The 20,542-nt window shown below is 38.9% G+C and overlaps 1 protein-coding gene across 6 annotated transcripts in view; it reads right to left on the bottom strand.

The window, feature by feature from the left end:
* Positions 1-20,542, bottom strand: part of LOC111269937 (uncharacterized) — a 143,948-nt gene that overhangs the window by 61,369 nt on the left and 62,037 nt on the right. For all 6 annotated transcript variants that reach the window (XR_002686007.2, XR_002686006.2, XM_022849859.2 and 3 more), the window contains 5 exons: positions 16,995-17,158; positions 12,887-13,086; positions 11,764-11,909; positions 9,141-9,336; positions 657-768 (listed from right to left, as the gene is read on the bottom strand). Coding sequence is in view for 4 of the 6 variants with exons in the window: in XM_022849859.2 (XP_022705594.1) it covers positions 657-768; positions 9,141-9,336; positions 11,764-11,909; positions 12,887-13,086; positions 16,995-17,158 (818 nt within the window). In the remaining 2 variants the exon portion in view is untranslated. The remainder of the gene's footprint in view (positions 1-656; positions 769-9,140; positions 9,337-11,763; positions 11,910-12,886; positions 13,087-16,994; positions 17,159-20,542) is intronic.

The following is a 20,542-nucleotide window of genomic DNA, read 5'->3' as shown; positions in this document are numbered from 1 at the left end:
AATATATTGTTATTGTATATTTATATGTAGACAATATAATAAAAATTTTGAAAATCAAATTAAACCAATGTGTATTGGTCATGTGTTGGTCGCTAAACGTCAAGTTGTCAAATGTGATGCAAAGTTAAATGTGCCAAGGACACTTGGAACACGAGTTTGACTGACTGCAAAGGTGGATAAGCGTAACATCGAGATTGATAAGAGCAGCGGTTTAGATATTTCTAGCAATTTGCAGTATGCAGCGCTTATTATTAAAGTAGGAAAAAGGCAGAAAAATGGACCATAGAAGTTACAAGCTTAATGTTAGAGATCGGCAACAGTTAGAGCCAGTATATATAACTGTTTTTTTTCCACAGTCACCGGCTGCCCTTTTATCGCAAGGCAGGTGCCAAATCACTTTTCGGACCTGTCTCATTGAACAGATAACACGTTCTCGACTAATTGGCTTTTTCCAACAGACCTAGGAAAGCAACCACAATCATAATTTTTTGTTTCTGTTATATAAGTAATTCTTGCATAAAGATTTTCTTGTAAATTAAGGAGTGATTAACCGAGACTGCGGTCTTAACACGTAGTTAGTTAACCGGCATAAATCAAGTAAAAATATCTAGAAAATCTATTCGTGGATTCGAAACTACGAAACATTACATATCTACCTCTGCTGCGACGGCGCTTAATTGGTCGCGGGCCCATAGTGAGGCAAGTAGTTTCGATTGTTCATTGCTGCCGCTCTCCGCTTTACGAGCATTGGTTAAAGACACGAAAGCCCTGAAAAAATTATCAATACCATTACTTTTAGGTCTGTATAATGGCCAGCTCGTAATACACTACTATTGTTTGCATCCATGCACAAAAGTATGTATCAGTTTACGGAGCTTGAACTTGTGACTCCTCACCTCCCAAGCCGTGACATGGCCAGGTCAGAGGGCCTATTTTCTATAGGTGTGTATCGAAGTTAGTTTTACACTTTATATCTGAGCTGTCATATTTTGTTATTCTATTGAAGCGATAAATTAAAGTATGTAATCGTAATATTATAGAAGCATATTAAATACTACTTGTGCCTTTAAACATGCCGTTCTATGCCAATAGAGCAAATAGTAGCGCCACTGAATCTGGTATGAATCATGAAATTTGAAGACTTCATGATTGTATGACCAAACGATTTGAAACATAATCAAACAATGATATGAAGAGCGGCACCGTACGTACCTATCTGTTGTATAGCAGTGGTATATCGAGCACTACGCAATACGGAAAGAACTCACTCTAATTGTTGCACGAAGATTAATAATACGTCATACGACGGCAGGGTGAAGGAATCGACATGAAAGATCTATGGAGTAAAATGAAAATACTGCAAATAGCTTGCGCTAGTAAACAGCAAGTTCGTCTATGTTGAGCGGTTATCAACAGCCAATAATGCGATCAGAGGTTTGGTATCGATTTGCCCCTAAATTAAATTAGAGAAGAAAGAAAAAACCGGTACAAGCTGATGTATTTGGCCCAATTCGATCAGCAGTATCAAAAGAATCAGTGAACAAAAGAAAAAAACAGACGAACAAGATGCAGTAGACATTATTGATGCGTGCTATGCAGCTGAACATTAGCGCTGAGTGAGAGTAATATATCGTAACTATAGTAAAAGAGATATTAAACCCTATCGGGCACGCAGCCTCGGACTTAATACAGTAAATAACAGTTAACGTGAGATATTTGTAACTGGAACACGCAACAAACCAGCTCTATGAGACAGCGTAGGCGTCGTTAGCGCTAATCGACAAAAATATATAAACAAATATTTAAACTAATGTTTTCAGTGCTTAAATTATGCGGACACAGTTACTGGGCGAAATGTTTCGGTCTCAGCGTTTACATATATACTTATAAATATGTGAGTAAATGGACATTGTTTTGTAACCATTGAAGTACGTTCTTTCACAAACTCTAGACTTTGAGGCACGCATGGCATTGGCCTTAAATGCTCACATGTTGAAGCGTTTTATTAGTTTGGAACATAACTTCAGGTTTTTTTATCCAACAAAAGACGCAACGTATTCGTGTTCTAAATAAATTAATTTATTAGGTATTTGCCGTAGTTCTTCGTGACTTTTCTCATGCGTTAATAAATTTATTTATTCCTTCTCGGTAGAACTTTCCAGGTCTGCTCTTGAAGAACTTGTCCACTCAGGTTCGAGACCACCTTCACTGTCAAATATACGCTTATTAATTAATTTCCTAGTGATCAGAAAAGTGATACCCATTGGAGTAAAATTTCGAGAATATGGGGGGTACCAAGTTGTCTACTTTTTTTATATCAACATGACGACGCCTGAATTGCCGGTGACAATTCTATGTAGAAACCTATTATTGTGGCTCGTGATGCTCGGTGCTGGAGGAGATCTTGAGAGATGATGAGAAGGCGTGTTGTTAATGACTCACTTTATGGAGTACCCAAACTTCTGTCAGTGGTCTTATGACCGCAGTTAATTTTCTCGTTAATATTTGCTGGCTGCCTTTTCCCAAAAGCACCTTCAACCGGTGCTCATCGATTTCAGATGGTCGATCGCGGAAGGTGCATCCTCTAGCTCCAGCATATTATTCCTGAACCTCGCAAGCTAGCTTTGAGTAATATTCTAAAAAATGTTTTTTTTTGGTGGTCCATGTTTGACAACTAAGCCTTTATACATTATCTTAGACGGCTGGCTCCCAGTACACGCTGTTAAGACAACAATTTGGTATTTTGTGGCCAAACTTCAGAGCAAAGTCTCCTACATACAGACAAGCTATTGTAGTAACTTGAACAGGTACTTCGTGGTACAAGAAGTGTATCTACGCCCGCATTCGAACCTGAGACATCGCTTGTCCTTATTGAACAACTTGAGGACAAGCTCGTTACCCATTACACCATAGAGGAATAGTCCTCTCAGCTATACAATTTTCGCTGTACACATATATAGATTTCTAAAATGCACTTTTTTTCATCTGAAACGTCCGTCTTTAGGATCTGAACTCAACTCAAAATAAAATTTTATTTACTGTACAATAAAATTACAACGCTTTACAGAGGAGGGACATAGAGAAGTAAAGGGGGTAAGTACTTGTGTTCCACCCTAATACAAGGTATGTAAAATAAGCAGATTTTAATTATTATTTGAACAAGCTGCAATTACTCTTTTAGAAATGCATATTTCGAAGAACTGGAAAACAACAGAGACATGAGCACCTTGAGTATGTTCTGGACGTAGAAGTGTGTACAGGACAAGGCGTCCTTGTTAACTATGTTCTGCGCCCTTGTCATTAATACACGTTCAGAAAAACGATAATTAGATTAAAGCTGAATATAGTGAAGCTTGAGGAATCACGCCACTCATCGACTGTTTAATTTAGGACCATTTTAGGATAATTAAGAAAATACTTAAGCTTGACGTTTCCGCAAGCTCGATTTTCTGTGCTATCTGTCTGTTTATCTTTTGTGTTCTGTAGCTTTTACTACCAGACTTTAGTTAAAAAAAAAAAACTACAGATCAAAGCCTCTCTAAGCGTGTGTATCCTCACCTTCTTCTTCAGAGAAGTGGTTTTTACGCAATCATGCATTATCATGTTATTTGCGTGCGTTTTTAAGGGAACTGAGCAAATGATGCGTCATTGGTCACATTAGATGGCTTTTCGAAAAAGTTCTATTACGCGAATCTAGGTGGTTCAAAAATCTGTCCTCCATGCGTATTACAGGGTTTAAAAATGTACACATTCAGGCACAATAATTGCCTATTTGCCAGGAAAATGACGATATGGTTGAAGTGCATTGGAAGATAAGCTGTACTTTTCGAACGTAATTTGTGATTCAAAACCCCGCCTCTAGTAAACAAAACTAAAAAAAGTGGTTATTCGTCAAAATCCAAGGATTTATTTTCCCAAAGATTACTGGTTGCAACCGCGAACATTTTAAAAGCATACGGAATTACTTCAAACAAGAACACCATGATATCAAAAGGATATTAAATATTTCACAACATGATTTGTTTATATTTTCTCAAGGTTAAAAATTTCTTTTGCGTGAGTACAGCGTTCCAACATGGACTAAACATTAAATAGGGTGTCTCCGTACAAAATCATATACACGAGATATTAGAGCGATCAACAGCGGCGCCATGTTCGTACCACCAATATAAAGTTAGTTAACTCAACTGGGCTACTTCGTGTTTTGATGATCAACCTTGAGTAGACGACTATGATTGGATAGTCGTAAATTTTTTACTGTGACACATAGCTCCGTGGGTTTCGAGTCTATACGCGGTTTACTCGTAAACCGCGTATAGACTCGTATGTGTAAAAGCCGCAGGCCTCACAAAACGACCCAGAGTATTCACGCTTTAATGGTTCAATCCACATTTGTGTTCTTTAGACATAGTATATCAGTCGGTGGACTGTGATGTCGAGAAACGGGCAAAGCCATTACGACTGAACTCCCTCGAACCCAGCAGAGTGAATCTCTGCTACAATCACGTCCTGATCAGGATTACCGGTTATTCCTTAACGACGGCCTTGGTCTATCTGGTGGTGATGTAGTGACTGTAAGCTACATTTTTAAGCTCGCTTTAAGATCGCATTAAGTTCTAGTTCGCTTCGAGATTTCGGTAATGATTCCACCATGCAACGTTAGAACAGTACACGTTTGCGAGCAATCGATCAGGGCAACGATAGTTTATGTTTACATAAATGTTAGAATACGACTGTTTAACGCGTCACCCGGCGGGACCAAACAACCATATTTGCTAACTGACTGCGGTCCTCTATGAAAATGTATGAATCTTGCTTCCCTTTCTCTTTAGTTAATTCCGACTGTCAACACAGACGCTTGAGTCAATAACCATTCGAGATATAAAGTAAACAGTGATTCTGTTCTGGCTGAGCCATTCACAGAAACGCAACTGATGCAACAAATAAAGCGCGTACCAAGCATTAGTTAGCTGTGCCCGCCTCCATTGTAACCGTTCGCAAAAACTCAAAAACCGATGGGCAACAACAAACTCCTTTAACCGTTTAATGATATTGTTCTAAACCTCAGGCTGAAGTAGAGTGGCAACGTAGGACAAGGTCCATAAAATCAGAAACGAGGGGATCACTAAACCCTCGTCGAGTTGATAGTACAGCGCAGTGGCACCAATGAAGAACACGATTAGCGAGTACCACTTCTATGGCAATTACAGGGAGCAACAAGGAAAGACATCTATCCTTTACCGCACAAAGAAGCAACGTTTGTCAACATAGGCAAAATTACTTCTCGTTCCTAAAGCTCGAATAGGGGTATTTTAGTGCTCGAAGAAAGAGAAAATAGAAAAGCACTCCTTACGCCCATGTAATGCCCTTCGGACTAGGTAACCCGAGAACCTTCAAACAACAAATGGTCAGTGGACTGAGTTGCTGAAAATGAGCCTTCTACCTTGATGATACTTCTCTTTCGGTAACACAATTAGCCGATATTAAATATTAAGATATTTTTTTTTGGAGCGATAAAGCAACAAATCCTGGGCACAAGATACCCAAACACGACATCTGACCAGACCCGGCTAGCATTAAAGCTATCAGATAGGTTCCTACAGTAACAGAGCAAAAGCATTCTGAAGGTTCCTGACTTTGCTCATCCTAGTGGAAGTTCACCCTCAATTTCCAAAAAACGGCGTCTTCCCTTAATGACTTACTAGAGTATGCGTCACCTTTGCCTCAAAATGAACTCCTGGCCGAAGCCTTCACGATGCTCAGGGAACGTCTGACCTACCCTTGTCTCTTTGTTCATTTTGTCTAGCATTTTTGGTCACCCTCAGTACTGATATTAGTTCACAAGGGCTGGTCATCATGGTTGCACAGAAACTCGGCGGCTTAGGGGAATTAGTCTTCCCTTTCGGTAACCGGACTCTATCAAGGGCAACGTTACTCGATCATCGTGCAAGAATATTTAGTTACTGTCTAAGAAATAAAAAGTTTCCATACCCATGCCTATACATGCGGCCAACGCAACACCGTAACACCGTAGTCAGTCACTGCCCACCAGTATTGATTAAAAATCTAACCGATCGATTAGCGCGGGTAGGCCCTTTAACCGTAGGAATGCCAAACGGTAATCTATACGCGTATCGGGACGATGACTGCCTTTCAAAATACTTTAAAGGATGTAAAAAGCTTTAGGTAAGAACAAAGGATACAGGTAATCATAATCTACATGCGACCAGCCCCTACTGAAAACAGTGACTAGAGCAGTTTCCTCATCAGCGTTAGCCGTGGTTAAACTGTATAACTTACCCGACAGGGACGACTGGTCCTCCTGCCAGGTAAATATTATGGGTCTTACGTACCTATCATACTGACAACAAGGCAAGACATATGAACCCGACACGGATTTCCAGTAGTTTAAGTGTTTCTGGTCCAAAGCACACGACACAGACAGCTTATCCATTCGTATTTAGAACGGCAAAGGAGGAAAATATCTCCGATTAAGTTCAGTCTTGTACAATATATGTTTACGCCAAACACTCCATATCATATTACTGAAATTGATAAATTATTGTTTAACCGGACAAATTAATGCAACCGCGATATATCACCAAACGAAGTATTTAATGGAAGAAACACTATCGAGCGGTTCAGTCGAGGGAGTTTCTGATCAACCGTATCATCCTCACACAGGCCACGCCCGTCTTCATAAACGGGAGAGAGAAGGAATGCTCATGTCATTGGACTAAAAAATACCTTGGCTTTCTGTGGTATCGATCAAGGTCAGACTTCTGAGTAATACCCGGAAACGAAGCACTAATCGAACAATCATACAGAACAGTCATCGGAATGCCGAGTAAAACCCGTTAGTAAACTTCAATCCGACTGAAATCCGACACAACCCCGAAACTGTCTAGCTAACACCTGTCGTTTTTGCTCCTTGTGAGAGAAGGTACATCATCATTTTCTTCATAGCAGTATTCGTAAAACAGAGAACCTAGCTTACTAAGGAAAAAGGTCAATAGAGACCGATTCGGTCAGAAAAGGCGCGCAACAAAATTCATCACCGAAAATTCGATTATGCTTTTTAGAATGCATTTACCATACAGGCTCCAAAAGCCTGGATTGAATTCACGTTGGGCACACCTGGCCATTTAGGTGTTTAGCTGCATGATTTTGTTTAATTTGCGACCATCTTAAGACTCACGGTGAGTTTTTAAGGGGAAAAACTGTGGTGTTAAAGCCTGATACGATCCGAACTTCGTCGTGTGCAGCACAGTGTTAAGCCCTCAAAACGCAACCATATGGAGCTGCAGCTATCACCACCTGCGTGCAGGCAGTCAGCTGGAAAAGTTACATCGAAACCCCGTTTTACACTTCGTCCTCGGACCGCTACCAACGTCCAGCCGTGGGCGACTTAGACTTTCTAACTGCGCCTTTAGTAAGTAGCTTTTTTGATGCGAAAAATGTTGTGTTTTTATTGAAAAATATATTTTTTGTAAAAGACTAAACCCTTGGTCGAAGACCGACAGTGTCTCATCTAGCGCCTAAGGCTTTCATAACCTGATTGCGCTTGAGTTAGCGGCTGTTTACTGTTTACACCCTCGACCGTAACTCATACGGTAATACATATGTACAAGGTAAGGTATTCGAATTGAGATAAACGCTGATGGGCTGCTTATTATAGCGGACTCAGTAACAAAAGAAAGTCAGTTTTTTCTAGAGCAGACCAACAGACTCATCGTGGTTTCAAAACAATATGTAGTTTTCGGAAATTGAAAGGAGGTCAGCCATCATCCAATATGTCTATGCGGGACGAACTGCCACAGAGGATATAGATTTTTTTGTCCGAGATCGACAATATATGTTATTGCTAGCCTTTATGCGCTTTTGAAGGATTGATTCTTTCAAAAGGCAACCGGGAAATCATCAATGTATTTTATATTTAGAACTCATAGAATAGAATTACACCTAGACCTTCTGTATCGAAATTAACGTCCACTTTGAAAAACAGAACATCAATTGTTAATTAGATTGTTCAATTAAGTTACAATGATTGAGATCTTATGCGTTCTTTTTTTACCTTTTGCACTTAACTAGATTTTCACTATGTGTGGCCTACTATGAGGTGAAAATTAAGTGTTGCTAGAATTTTTTGCATGTAGCTTATGTGGGCGACACTTTAACGTGAGAAGTATTATCCATATCGCTTAACGCACTTTTAAAAATTATTTGGGAGTTAAAAACAAATATCTTGAAAGTGACTATTTTGTCTTACAACATCTAAAGTGAAGCTGCAATTGCAACGAATAATGGTTGTATTAAGTAAACGTGACCTCCAGGGATAGTAGGTCTGGTACATGCAAAAAATGTTGTCATACTATCTAATTTTGCTTAGATACAGTCTTAGAAACAGCTCAAAAAAGGGAATTCCGTGATTATGTTTTGTCAATGTTTCACCAGGTATCGAACCTCCAAGAAGCTCTTATTTATTTTTACTAGCTCTTATTTATTATTATCTATGAAGTAATTGGTAAGTTTACGTATCTTACCGTACACTTTAGAGTATACTGATACACCATAGGTCTTATTTTTGTAATAAAAACACTTTTGTTTTTAACAAGTGACTTCTGTTTTAGATTGTTTGGTCACAATATTTATGTAAGCAATAAATGGCATACAGTGACTCAATTTGGATACGAAACAATTGTGCTTCAAAATTGCATAGAGGATAGTTGATACGCATCGAGACGTTATGCAACGCACATCTCTTTCAAGAGATCCCTCAAACATCTCACTAGGATCTAAATGCCAGTCATGCGGAGCTGCCAAAGAGGGCTGTTCTTAAAAAATTAAGTGATATTATTAAAAATGAATACCGCCATTTAAGTTTTCAATGATTAACTAAGCGGTATCTGGTATGCTCTGGTATCCATCTCGCTCCTTTTTGTAACTTCCATTGTTGAAATTGCATAAGCATTGCATATTTCAAATGAAAATTCCTTATGTTAACGGTTTATTGTGCTCGTCATATATTATATTCATATTAAAAATAACGCTGGAGACAACAAGCTATATCAAGTGTAAAGGTTTCATGAAGAACTCTCCTTATGGGGACTACATAGTGCAAGTCTGTGATGTAAACCTACCTTTCAACAAGCAAATGCCACTGTGGTAGACAGGTGAGCGACATAAACCATTCTTTTGCATTAAAAAGAGGCACGGTTTCAAGTAGAGATCGGAACATCGCCAGAAACGAGTTGGAATGTTGTATCATAGCGTTTTTACTTGCTGCTCCGCCTTGGTCAGTTTTTACTGGAGGATTGTATGTTAGCAGGAGGCCAGCTGGAATATAATAAGAAGCAAGTTATTTTCTCAATACATGGGTACACCGAAATGACTCTAGAAATAAATAAAATATGTCTTCTCACTTACAGGTAAATTAACTTGAAGACATAAGTTTTTCATTTTTATCATCACTCCCTTACTTCCAGGGCGTTATCTGTTTGACATTGGTCGACATCTATCTACTGATAGCCGTGAGTGACCATGTTGATATAAATAGTGAGTACGTTTTTTTTCCTTCTCTGATACATCAATAGAATTTAGTTGATTCGGGTCGTATATTTGGGTGGCTCGCTGCCAAGATGATGTCAAACTGAGGTTACACAAGTACTAAGTCTTGCCATTGATACGCCCAGAACTTCTCGAGCTTGCTCATCACGTTAGAATTTTGATCATCTTCGCAAAATAGCGTTCCAAAAGAATGTATATGATTTTTGGAAACATTGTTTTCTTAACTGATTATCAGTAAGGACAAAAATGAAATTTTAAGTTGAATAAATGACTAAAGCTAGTGAAATGCAGATCAAACAACAGCAATGCTTCGAGGCGACGTGCCCGGATCACCATGCACTCTGGGTCCGTTGTTTCCACTAAGGGTATGAACGAAGTAAATAGAAGGTAATTTTTAGATTCTTGGAAATCGTGTGAATATACGTCATACTGTCTGCTATTCATCCCTGCAACAACAAGTCACTCGTTGCTTACTGCGCGCAGCAACATTAATTATGTCCTTAATTACATAGATACTTGCTTAGCCAGCCATCAGATAGTACCAAAACTTTACTGTGGTGCCTGGGAATCCGCAACAAAACATGTAATTAGTGACGTCTCTTGGGGCTCTAAATTCGCGTTATGTTCATCAACACAATATTTGAAGAAGGGTACAGACACAGATAGAACGAACCCACTAGGTGAATCCTACGTGCGCCCACCGGGTAGCGTTCTCATTACTGGCATTGCCTCTAAAACTAAACGAAGAGATTAAACATCTCTAACCTAGACCAGCTCACGTTTATATTCGTTAAGTGACTCCCAGCTGAGGATGAGGCTACCAAACGTTTACTTTATTCAAAAGGTTCAAGGAAGGACAGGCATAAGGAAAAGATATACTTATGAAATGGACCTTATGGATGGAAGGTAAGAGCAACTATGTCCCACTGACCTTTCAGTTCTCTTTTTCTCTTTGAAACTTAAACATTGTCACTTGATCTCGCGTTTATAAATAAATTTCCAATTTATCACATCTATCTGTATTTTTATTTCGTATTCCTTTCGTAAAAAGCACGAATTTTTTTAATTATAAATAGAAACCAACTTGATTTTCGTCGACCTGAACTTAAATCATGTAATGATTTAACCGATAAAAAAAACTGCCTTAAGTAAATTCTAATTCAACATAAAGGTCGCAAACTTTCTCTCAAATATGAATTATTAAAAATGATAACGCTGTTATCTCTAGAATATCCTTTTGATATTATGTGTCGAGCTATTTTTAATAAAATAATAAATATTAATCGTCTCATTTCATACAATCTAAACATCCCAATACAGCATATTTTATTACAAATTATTAGAAATAGCATCGGGAAAAAAAAATTGTCGTATTCTTTGGATAATGACGATTCACAGGCATAATCCTTCTACCTCGATAAGATAGTTAGCGAAAATATTTAATGTGGATATGGCTGTGACGCCATGAATCATTTACGAAGACCTCCTCTACATGTTATACCATAAAAATCGGTTAGGTATTCTCTAAGGTTGGAGATACCTGATATCGTTTGCCTCTCAGGGTGCAGCAGGCCGTCTTTTCCTTTTTTTTTGCTTTCTCTGACGAGAAAATATTTACCATCGATACAAGAGTGAGACGCAGGAACGATCGCTGGAGTGGCCGAGGATATGTCTACTGCTAAAACCCAATCTCAGACCAATTTTCATTTTTTGACTTTGATACCCAGTTAAAAAAAACGTCACGCTAGCAAGTTTCTTCAAAAAAGACGAAACGATCTACACAGAAAATAATTTACACGTTTCATGAACCCTTGTGCAACCCTGTATAGATGAAGTGCCTAAGGGAATATTTGTTGTAATAAGCCTATTTGGTCACATGGTAGCCCACAATTAAACTCGCTGGACTACTCTGTGCTCAGCGCGCCCACAATTGGCAGTGTCGACTAGATCACCCATGCCTTCATCAAGAAAGCGTTAGCACAATTTCAAAAAAAAAAGCTTCGAGTGAGCCTACGATTTAGGTTCCGAGTCCAAGCTTTACTTGAGTTTAGCGGAGGTTACATCAATATAACAGTAAAACTGACACCTTTAGCATATAAAAAAATTCGTTGAGAGCCGATCAATAATGTTCTCATATACATTATATGATTTTATCAGTATATTTATTATTTTAAGGAAGAAGACCTATATACCTACCGGCGGCCTGCGGTTGGATATCATGAGCATTTTGATGGAAAAGGCTCTGCTGCAGTCTCGGGATCTGTGCAAGACTTGAGGAGTAGGTACGAATCTGCTGAATACTTCGAGATGATTGATGAACCTCACGAACCGTTATGGCACTCCTAAGAAAGAAAGTTTTTTTTTTAATTATTGTCTGCAATAGAAAACATTTAATAAAGCCATTAAGTTAACCATAATAGCCAGCCTCTATAAGAAAAGGACAACCAATAATCGTTGCTAATAGCAGACGTATTCCTTAAATAACTTGAAGATCGAGGACGGAATGTGTATAAACTACACACTAGATCTGATTTAGGAATAGAAGGCAGTGCAGTCACAATTTTATATTAACAATACGTAGGCTCTTTGAAAAGACAGACAGGATCAGGAACACACTATTGGCGTTTGATTACTGTTTAATATAAAAAACGATCTGAGGGAACTGATGAGATTAATAATATGGAGATAAAGTAGCTGGGAAAAGTTAATATCATTGTGGCCAAGCATTGTTGTTATCCCTAAAGCTAACGTAATAACTTAATTGAGTAAACTTAAACCGGCGTGCAATATGTGATAGCTCTATATTGACTTCGAACTGAATGTTCAAACCAGCTTGGAAGAACCAGTTGTCAAATATAGACAGCGAAATGTGACTAGACTCGACTAAAATGACTTTAAATCCCCTTAAAAGGATACTCTTTTTGTCAGGAAAAACGCCGATTTCCGCACCAAATTTCCGCATAAATTAGTAGATTTATGTTCACTTTCAAAAATTAAAATGGATTTCTATTAGGCAATTTCCCTAAAGTATTCTACTCACGGCAATAAATTAGATCGAATTTTGTTGCAAAAGAGAACAGCAACGTTTTTTACTTAGTTTTTTCTTTCTAGCTTTGTCCACTGTTCACGATCTCGGTTAAAAATACTCATATTGCATATATTTACGTCAAATGAATTGAATCAGTTGGCACGCTTTTTCCTTGCGGAACAACGTACGATATTTTCCAAATTAATAGTGAAATAAAAAAAATTGTAAATTACCACATGGTGGTTAATGTGACGTTGAATATTACTATTATACCAAAAAAAAATGTCATACCTTGGTAAACATCTAACCTCGTGCCGTATACGAGTACTAATAAAATTTGAGAAGGCTTTCTGTAGAAGCGCAGAGTTCGAATGACTGCAGATGTTGGCCACCGGGCCTACAGTAAAGAACGATGCTGGTACAGCTAAAGAACCCTCCTCTGACGAGTTCAGTGATGAAAACTCAAGCGTCAGCCGGAGTTTGCAAACCTCCTAAAATGTTTAAAAAATAAATCGCATACACACATAGTCAGAATCGTCTTTAGGTTAAAAGGTTAAGCTTTCGTGATATCTGAGTTTTTACGGAGATCACAAAATATTAGCGGGTGACTGATAACATATTGAAGAAACATTATTCCTCTTTCGCCGCTTTCCATTGTCAAATTACGCCGAAAATACGATTTTCTTATTGTCGATCGGGAACCCAAAAAGTGGCAACATAATCAATTTCTCAATTGGTTAGGTAATAGAAAAGCTATTAAACAGTGGATATAAAGATGAAACAAGACGTGAAGATAAAGCAAGCGTTGTTCTTTATTATTAGCTGTTAAAAAATTCATTTAATTTATTGCATATCAAGAAAGTTAGTTGGGAGATCACACCTTGGTAGCGTCACACCCTGATTGTATGAAAAATAATGCGTGGTTTACAACTGACACAGTTGATAGCCAAACACCCCGGACCAAACACTTGCGAAACGTTTGTTTGTACTGCTCTGACTATGCAAACTTCGCAGTGTTCTTGATGGCGAAGTTTTTTATTTTAAAAAAAAAATCCGACATGTTTAAAAAATTCTCGTACATTCCTAATGCTCTTCGATTTCGAGTATTTACTAATCGCTTGTACTTGATAGGACGCGGTCTAATAATATTACTTGACAAGTTCACGCTTTTCATATATTTAAGTGATCTCGCTGAGTTTCGTTGCATTTGACTTGTTCAGTGTTCGGAACTCTCACTTGCCGCAGTGAGGATAACCATAAACGGAAATTGACGCCCAGTTTGTCCTTGATGCCAGTTATCATCGAATGCTGTTATCTTTATTGTCACACTTTTTTATTCATAAGTGGAAATAGCACTACGCCAAGTCAAATACATCATAGGTAAGCATCATTGGAAGGTTCATCCGTACCGTCTGCACACTTGTCACAGTCGACTATCATTCTGTGACAGATAGCAGTTCCTTCTATTAAACGGAACTCGCATGTACAGCGATAGAATCACTATTCTTGCCTCAGATGTCTTTTAGGATTTTCTGCAGTGCCCCTCTTTCAACGAAGATAAATCTGTATGGCCTTGATATCATTGAACGACTCCCTTCAGCTTCTGCATTGTAGAACTCAGAGAATTTCGTTCACTCAACGCCGCAAGTACATGCCTGCGTTTATTTATAATACAAGCACGCATAGATGTTGTTTAACTAATGCCGGTACCGCATCGTCTGCCTGTAAAATGTTTACTTGCCTCTTCGGTAACTGTCGTTGAAAAATGGGCAATATTTTTTCAGTCTTTTGTTTGCGTCAATTCACAATCGGCAGCACCATTTTTCTGACATTGCGCTTACAGGACGTATCATATTTTTGGCGGTAACAATGTGTCGGTAGTTTGTCGTGCAGAATTGCGTCAAGCCCTGGGTAATCTTCGTAACTAACGACCCGTGTGTCTTCTCTGTTTATTACTGTCACCAGCCCTTCACAGTTACCCTATTATGAGTCACATTCGCTTCACGCTTATCTAGAGGCTGATACTGATTTGTTTGAGACCGTTTTTCTATCACGGTGTCAGTTCGAGTTGTATTTCTATATATAACCACCTTGTTGTGCCTGCATAATTATATCCATCTGTTAATCCATTCTGGCTAATCATTTTTCAGTGGTCCCGATGGTCACCATCTTGATCTCGGTCTGGTCGACTTTGTTCCGTTTAGTGACGATACGCTTGTACACACTTCTGTACGTTATTGGATAGAGTGGCCATTTGCATTCGCCTACTAATTCGCTGCTTTCTGCTGATTAAATGCTTCCGTGTACATCTCTTAACCACGACGACACATCTTCGTAACTCCTATATCGATTTTGTTATCACCGACTTCTATTCTAATTGTAGTCCACATAGAATATGATCATTTGTTACATTGGCAGTGATGCTAACCTCATTGCATAGGATCTCTGTCCTGGACGTGTATACGTGAAGCATTTCGGCGCGCCGTTCCCTACATGTGTGCAGCCCCTGAATTAAACTATTAATTGGTATCTTTGATAACTACGGCTTCGAAAAAAGCTGCAACATCTACTGCCAGATTTTACTCGTGAGCTTCGTGTACTGTACTTGTGACACCAAGAGATCTTTCTGTCAGCGCTTGACAGCTATCAGTCGTCTGGTTTTCCAACAGGATCTTTTACGCTCAGAGTTGGTTTACTCTTCTTGGGCCTTGTCTCGAGCGTCTTTCATGTCCATATTTGCCAAAAAGATACTTTATAAGCAGTTTTTGTTTTCCAGGAAATATTTGAGATTTCCTACTTAATCTTCTTACGTTCTTCAGCTATGTAATTGTAACAGCACAGCGTATTTTTTCTTTGTACCCATCTTTTATAAAAAAAAAGGTTTATTTGCAAACTGAATCTTAGTTCAACGGCTGGCAGCCGGCGGTGCTACTCTACCACGGCTGCTAATCTATGCATGGTTCAGTCTTCTTGTTCATAGATTCAACCAACTACATCTTCATTAAGGGAGTTAGCAGTTGATTTCTACGAGAGGAGAACAAATCGTCGAAGCACACTTACCCGCACATTAGTTGATACGAAAAAGGACGAAGTGGCCGGTCAAATTTCAAGGCTAAGGTTCATGGTGAAAGGTTTGAAAACGGGGAAGAAGTTGCGTTGTAAGTGAACCTATTATGCCTTAACTACTCGAGACTTAAGTAATGGTTAGGATTTTAGAAACACAGGCGGGTGCCCACGGATGATCGCATAAGCACCTATTTAACTCGCTCAACGCTTTTATTTCAACGCTCGTCTATTGAAGCGGTTTCCACTTCCGCGGCAGGATATTATGCACAGGTCCAAATAGATGACAGGAAAATGTACGGGTTCACTCAGGAAAGAACGCGTCGGTTAAAAGAGGAATTACATCAATGTGACAGCTTTGTGAATCATCTTGCTGAAGCGACGTTACCTGACTTCACGGCTTTTGCAAAGTTTGCAAATGATTACCGAATGCACCGATGTATGGCTGAAGCCAAGCAAAAGACAGGGTCAGCCAAGTATCTGTCTCGCTGTGATGTGCAGAATCATTTCCAAGCTAAGCATCTCAGTGCCAACAGAAGCCAGGTGGAGAGAAACGCAACAGAAGGTTCATTTTAGATGTAAGGCAGCTGAAATTACCCGTCATGGAGTTCAAAGACCTCGAGGTAGCCCAGCTCAGGCAAATACAATGAATGAGCTTTCGACTGAATAAGGTCACTATTAAACTTCATGCGAGAGCAGATTAGGTATGTGTTCGTTAATGGTTTAAATTAAAGAGCACTGTTGGGGTTGACGCAATCCCAAGCTAAAGCCGTGTTTATGCTGTGGTAGAACAGGTTCCGAATGTGTAGGAATCGGAAAAACTGCGCAAAAGGTAATGAGGTGTCAATTCAGGTTCAAATTCTAGAGACTAAGACGCCTGTGAACCAGCGACCGCTATCAAAGTCGGAATTGAAGAGGCGGTCGGTTTTATTGGTTGTTGAGGTATATATGGCCGAGAGTTAAAGGGCGTGGTCCAAGCAGTAAAACATACGGTTCAAGCAGAGACGGAGGCTGCGGCGGTTGAGGGATGACGTAAGGAATGCTGGGAATGGTAAGATAATCCCGATACAGTAAAATCTCGACGACTCTCAATACAGTATCATGAAATGTTTATAGGATTGGGACTTCAAGCAGGAACGGGCTCAGAGCAAAATAACGGTACACATATTGGAACAAATACGTAGATAGCGCCGTCTAGTGTTATGGCGTTTACCAATAGCATAAAACGCTAAGTAGTTCGGTTATTATATGAAAATGCGATGCACGCAAGTAAATCGTAGTCGTGCCAGTACTAATGCATAATATATATCGTACACAATATATTCACGATCCAAACCTTTTCAGGAAGAGCTGCGATCGAAATTTCGGGAAAATAAGCAAGCGCATCAAGACATGATGCCCTTACAATGTTGTGTTCGTTTTGGTCGAAGAAGGATACCCATAGCTTTCTCTGGTATGCAATCAATTCACCCTCAGAAGTGCCACGCAAGATCGAGTGCCCTGCAACAAATTAAAAACAATATTAAGGGCTATGTGAAAACGATCAAGCTGTCTACAACCTTACTGTAAACCATAGTGACCATGCAATTCCCCGTATATATTTTCACTTTAGCAATAGAATGCTTCATTTTCAAGTTTATTTTACTAAAGACCTCTGCGATCGTGATATATCGGGACAAAAAGTTATTTTTTCTTGATTAATATGGCTTCCTTAAAAAATGTGAAATCTATATTTAGGAAATAGGCGAGATTTAACTGTTGCAAGAAAGACAATGATTTGTTTTCGAAATGCGGATAAATTTAACATACTACCGTTATGTGTATCAAATTATGGTGTTTGATTGTACGAATTTGACTTCGCTCAATTCTTCAACTATATTTGTGTAGAGTAAGAAATAAAGCATTCGAGTACCACTATCTATCTATTATCTAGTATCTATCTATTAACTATCTATCTACTAGTACTCATGGATGTTGTTGACGACTGTTTTGATTGTCAGTATGGCCTTGTTGTTTTCACTAAGACATTAGCGCTGTAAGTGGCGATTCGGTACGTTCAGTTTAGAGCTAAAAAAAACGCATATCCAACATTACTTTTTTCTTGATGAAAAAGTGCTGCCGAAACAAAAATAATTGTTTTCAAGTCGAAGACGAACGTATAGAGAGCGTTGTTTAGAGAGCGGCTTTAGAAGCGGATTTCGATTCAAAGGACAAACCACGCTTCGGATGGCCACAATAAGGGAACGACGACGAGCTGCAGGAACTCGGTAAGCAAAACGCGGTCCAGTCGACCAATGACCTTTCAATGCGTATGCAAATAAATGCATGCAGCAATGACCGAGACTTGTCAATACTTTGCATACGCTAGAAAAGTTCAAAATAGCCGCAAATTGGGGTCCCAATGAACTTAATAAAGATAATTTCCTTTGTTCACACAAGTTGTTTGGTATGTGTTGTTGGCGATATTCTGAACAGCAACTCCTGTTATTTAATCGGAAGCTTGACCCTTCAAACCATTGCGTCAATGAAAACAAAAAAAGTAAGTCTGACAACATGCCTTTTGTTCCTTGTACGACATATAAGAAGGTTTTTTCTACACAAGATTGCTACCGACGATGAAACATTGGCGACAACCCTAAATATGAACTAGAATAATTAGACCTCTTCAATTGAACGCCACGAGTAAGTATTCATGGATAACCGGTGTACCTGTCTTATAATGGAATCAGAAAGGGGTGTTTCAGAGTTATAAAATTCCATGGAAAGATATGTTATTCGGCTCAGCTGGCTGAGCTACTAAATTGAAATAAGAAGCTTTTGAACCGGTAAAAGGCGGCACAACCTGACCTTGTTTTATGGTACCGTTACACTGCATACTGCCTCGATGATCCAGCCAAGGCCAACGAACTTCCAGTGGGAAACTCCGCCCCACCTGGCATATAATACAAACATCGCCCTATCCGATTATCACTTGTATCAGTTAGGAAAACAAATATCTCAGAACAGAGGCCAAAGTCCGCAAATGAGTCGACGAATTGGTCACTTTCGAAGATGAAGTCGGGATACACTAGCTTCCAGAAGGTGGATGAAAGACGCAGAAAGCAAAGGACTTTGACTGAGATGTATTCGCTTGTTTGCAAATTATAATAAATCAACGAATACGTGTAATCGATTCATGCCTCATTTTAGTACAGATGACGAAAGTGTATTAAAACTGAATCTAGCAATTTTTTTTTGTGAAATCTTCTTTGTATCAGTTTAACAAATTTTTCAAAAAATGACTTCAGATCTCTTAAAAAGGACTATCATATAGTCTATCCAATAGCTTCGGTGTCAAACTAAGCGGCCAAAACACCGTGTTTCGTTTTGTACCACTATAATACTAGACTATGCAGTTCTACGTATTGAAATTTATTTATTATTATATGCTTGCCCCTGCACGTTTCTAGAGAGTATCTTCTTGACATCTATACATGTTAAAATCACTCCTACGAACATGGTCTACTATTTCGGGATACAACATAGGTTCTTTCGATAAACAAAAAACTGTATCACTAAGGCAGTCTAACTCTTAATAGCTCTATCTTCGTTGGCCATATTAATGAAGCATAAAGCAGATACAGGACTCTTGAGATATAGCCTTAGTGATTAGCGAAGGCGAGTGCCGCCAAATTTTAAAAGTGCCAGTGGTGCACGCTATTCCAGGACCTTCGTCATAGGGCTAAACTTGTATGTAATCAAATGTACAGGTTTTAGTACTGGCTCTGTTTTCATGGCGTCGAAAGCGCATTGTAAATTTAATATCGCGCAGGATCGCTCAATTTCTATTCGAAATCAGAAAGATTTGGTTTGTTATTAATTTTTTTCGAAAGCCAAGCTGAAAATATTTCAAGATTTGCCCCATGAACAGTAAACCTTGCTGAACCGAAAGTACGCTTATCGATCTGAGGTTGGACGGACCGTCCGTTTGGTCAGTCTTATTAAAAGAAGCTGCTAATAAAGTTCCCTTTCCTAAATATAATTTATATTTGAGTGGACAAATTTAAGTGCGGGGGCATAGCTATTATACAACGCAGATAATAACTTGCGATGGTATGTTAAATTCGATAATCCATTTAGTTGTTTACTGAAAAGTGGTAAAACAAACTTTATGGTCTAATTTAGTTTCGAATTTATACTATACCTACACCTGTACGTATTCTACGAACTTCTACTAATTGTCGGTCAGACGCTTTTTTTATTAGGCCATTAAGGGCTATGACCGTATTAACTAGACGTGAGTTGGAGGAAGGCTGTGACCCTTTCTGTCATGTACCGCCGATCTTAGTTTATCAACGGTATTTATAGATATAATGAACGTGCTCGGTCTACTAACTAAAAGGCGGTGTTGCTGTTAGTCCTACGCTCTCCGGCGTATTTTTACATGTAGTCAGTAATATCTCGTAAATAAACAGTACTCTAAACGCAATTCGAGAATGAGTAAACAATTTTTCGTAACAAGAAATCTTCTTCTTCTCAGCTTTGCTAAGCAAGTCATGAATAAACGAGTATGATCGAACGTGATGTACGGCGATTTTCGTCGATCACTCCGTTAGTGTTTGTGCTTCGACACGCAGGGCATTTTCTAGCGTTCGTTGTTTCTACCAATGCTATAGTTTTAAAATGGAACGATAAGATGAACTTAAAGTCATGTTATCAATTCTAAGATTTGGGAGCTTGTAGTCCAGCCTCCTAGATTCCAATTGCTTCAAACATCCTTGCAATTCGCTGCTTTGTCTCTTTCCCGGAGGAATGAGAAAATACAAGCTTTTGGATTTCACCTTACAGACTGCTTCCAGCGTACTCTTAGATTTATTGTGTGCTATTGATGTCATATTACCATAA

Source organism: Varroa jacobsoni, unplaced genomic scaffold (assembly GCF_002532875.2).
Source record: "Varroa jacobsoni isolate VJ856 unplaced genomic scaffold, vjacob_1.0 scaffold_1425, whole genome shotgun sequence".
Classification (NCBI taxonomy): domain Eukaryota; kingdom Metazoa; phylum Arthropoda; class Arachnida; order Mesostigmata; family Varroidae; genus Varroa; species Varroa jacobsoni.
The sequence above is the reverse complement of the archived record's forward strand: the minus strand, read 5'-3'. Positions and strand labels throughout refer to the sequence as shown.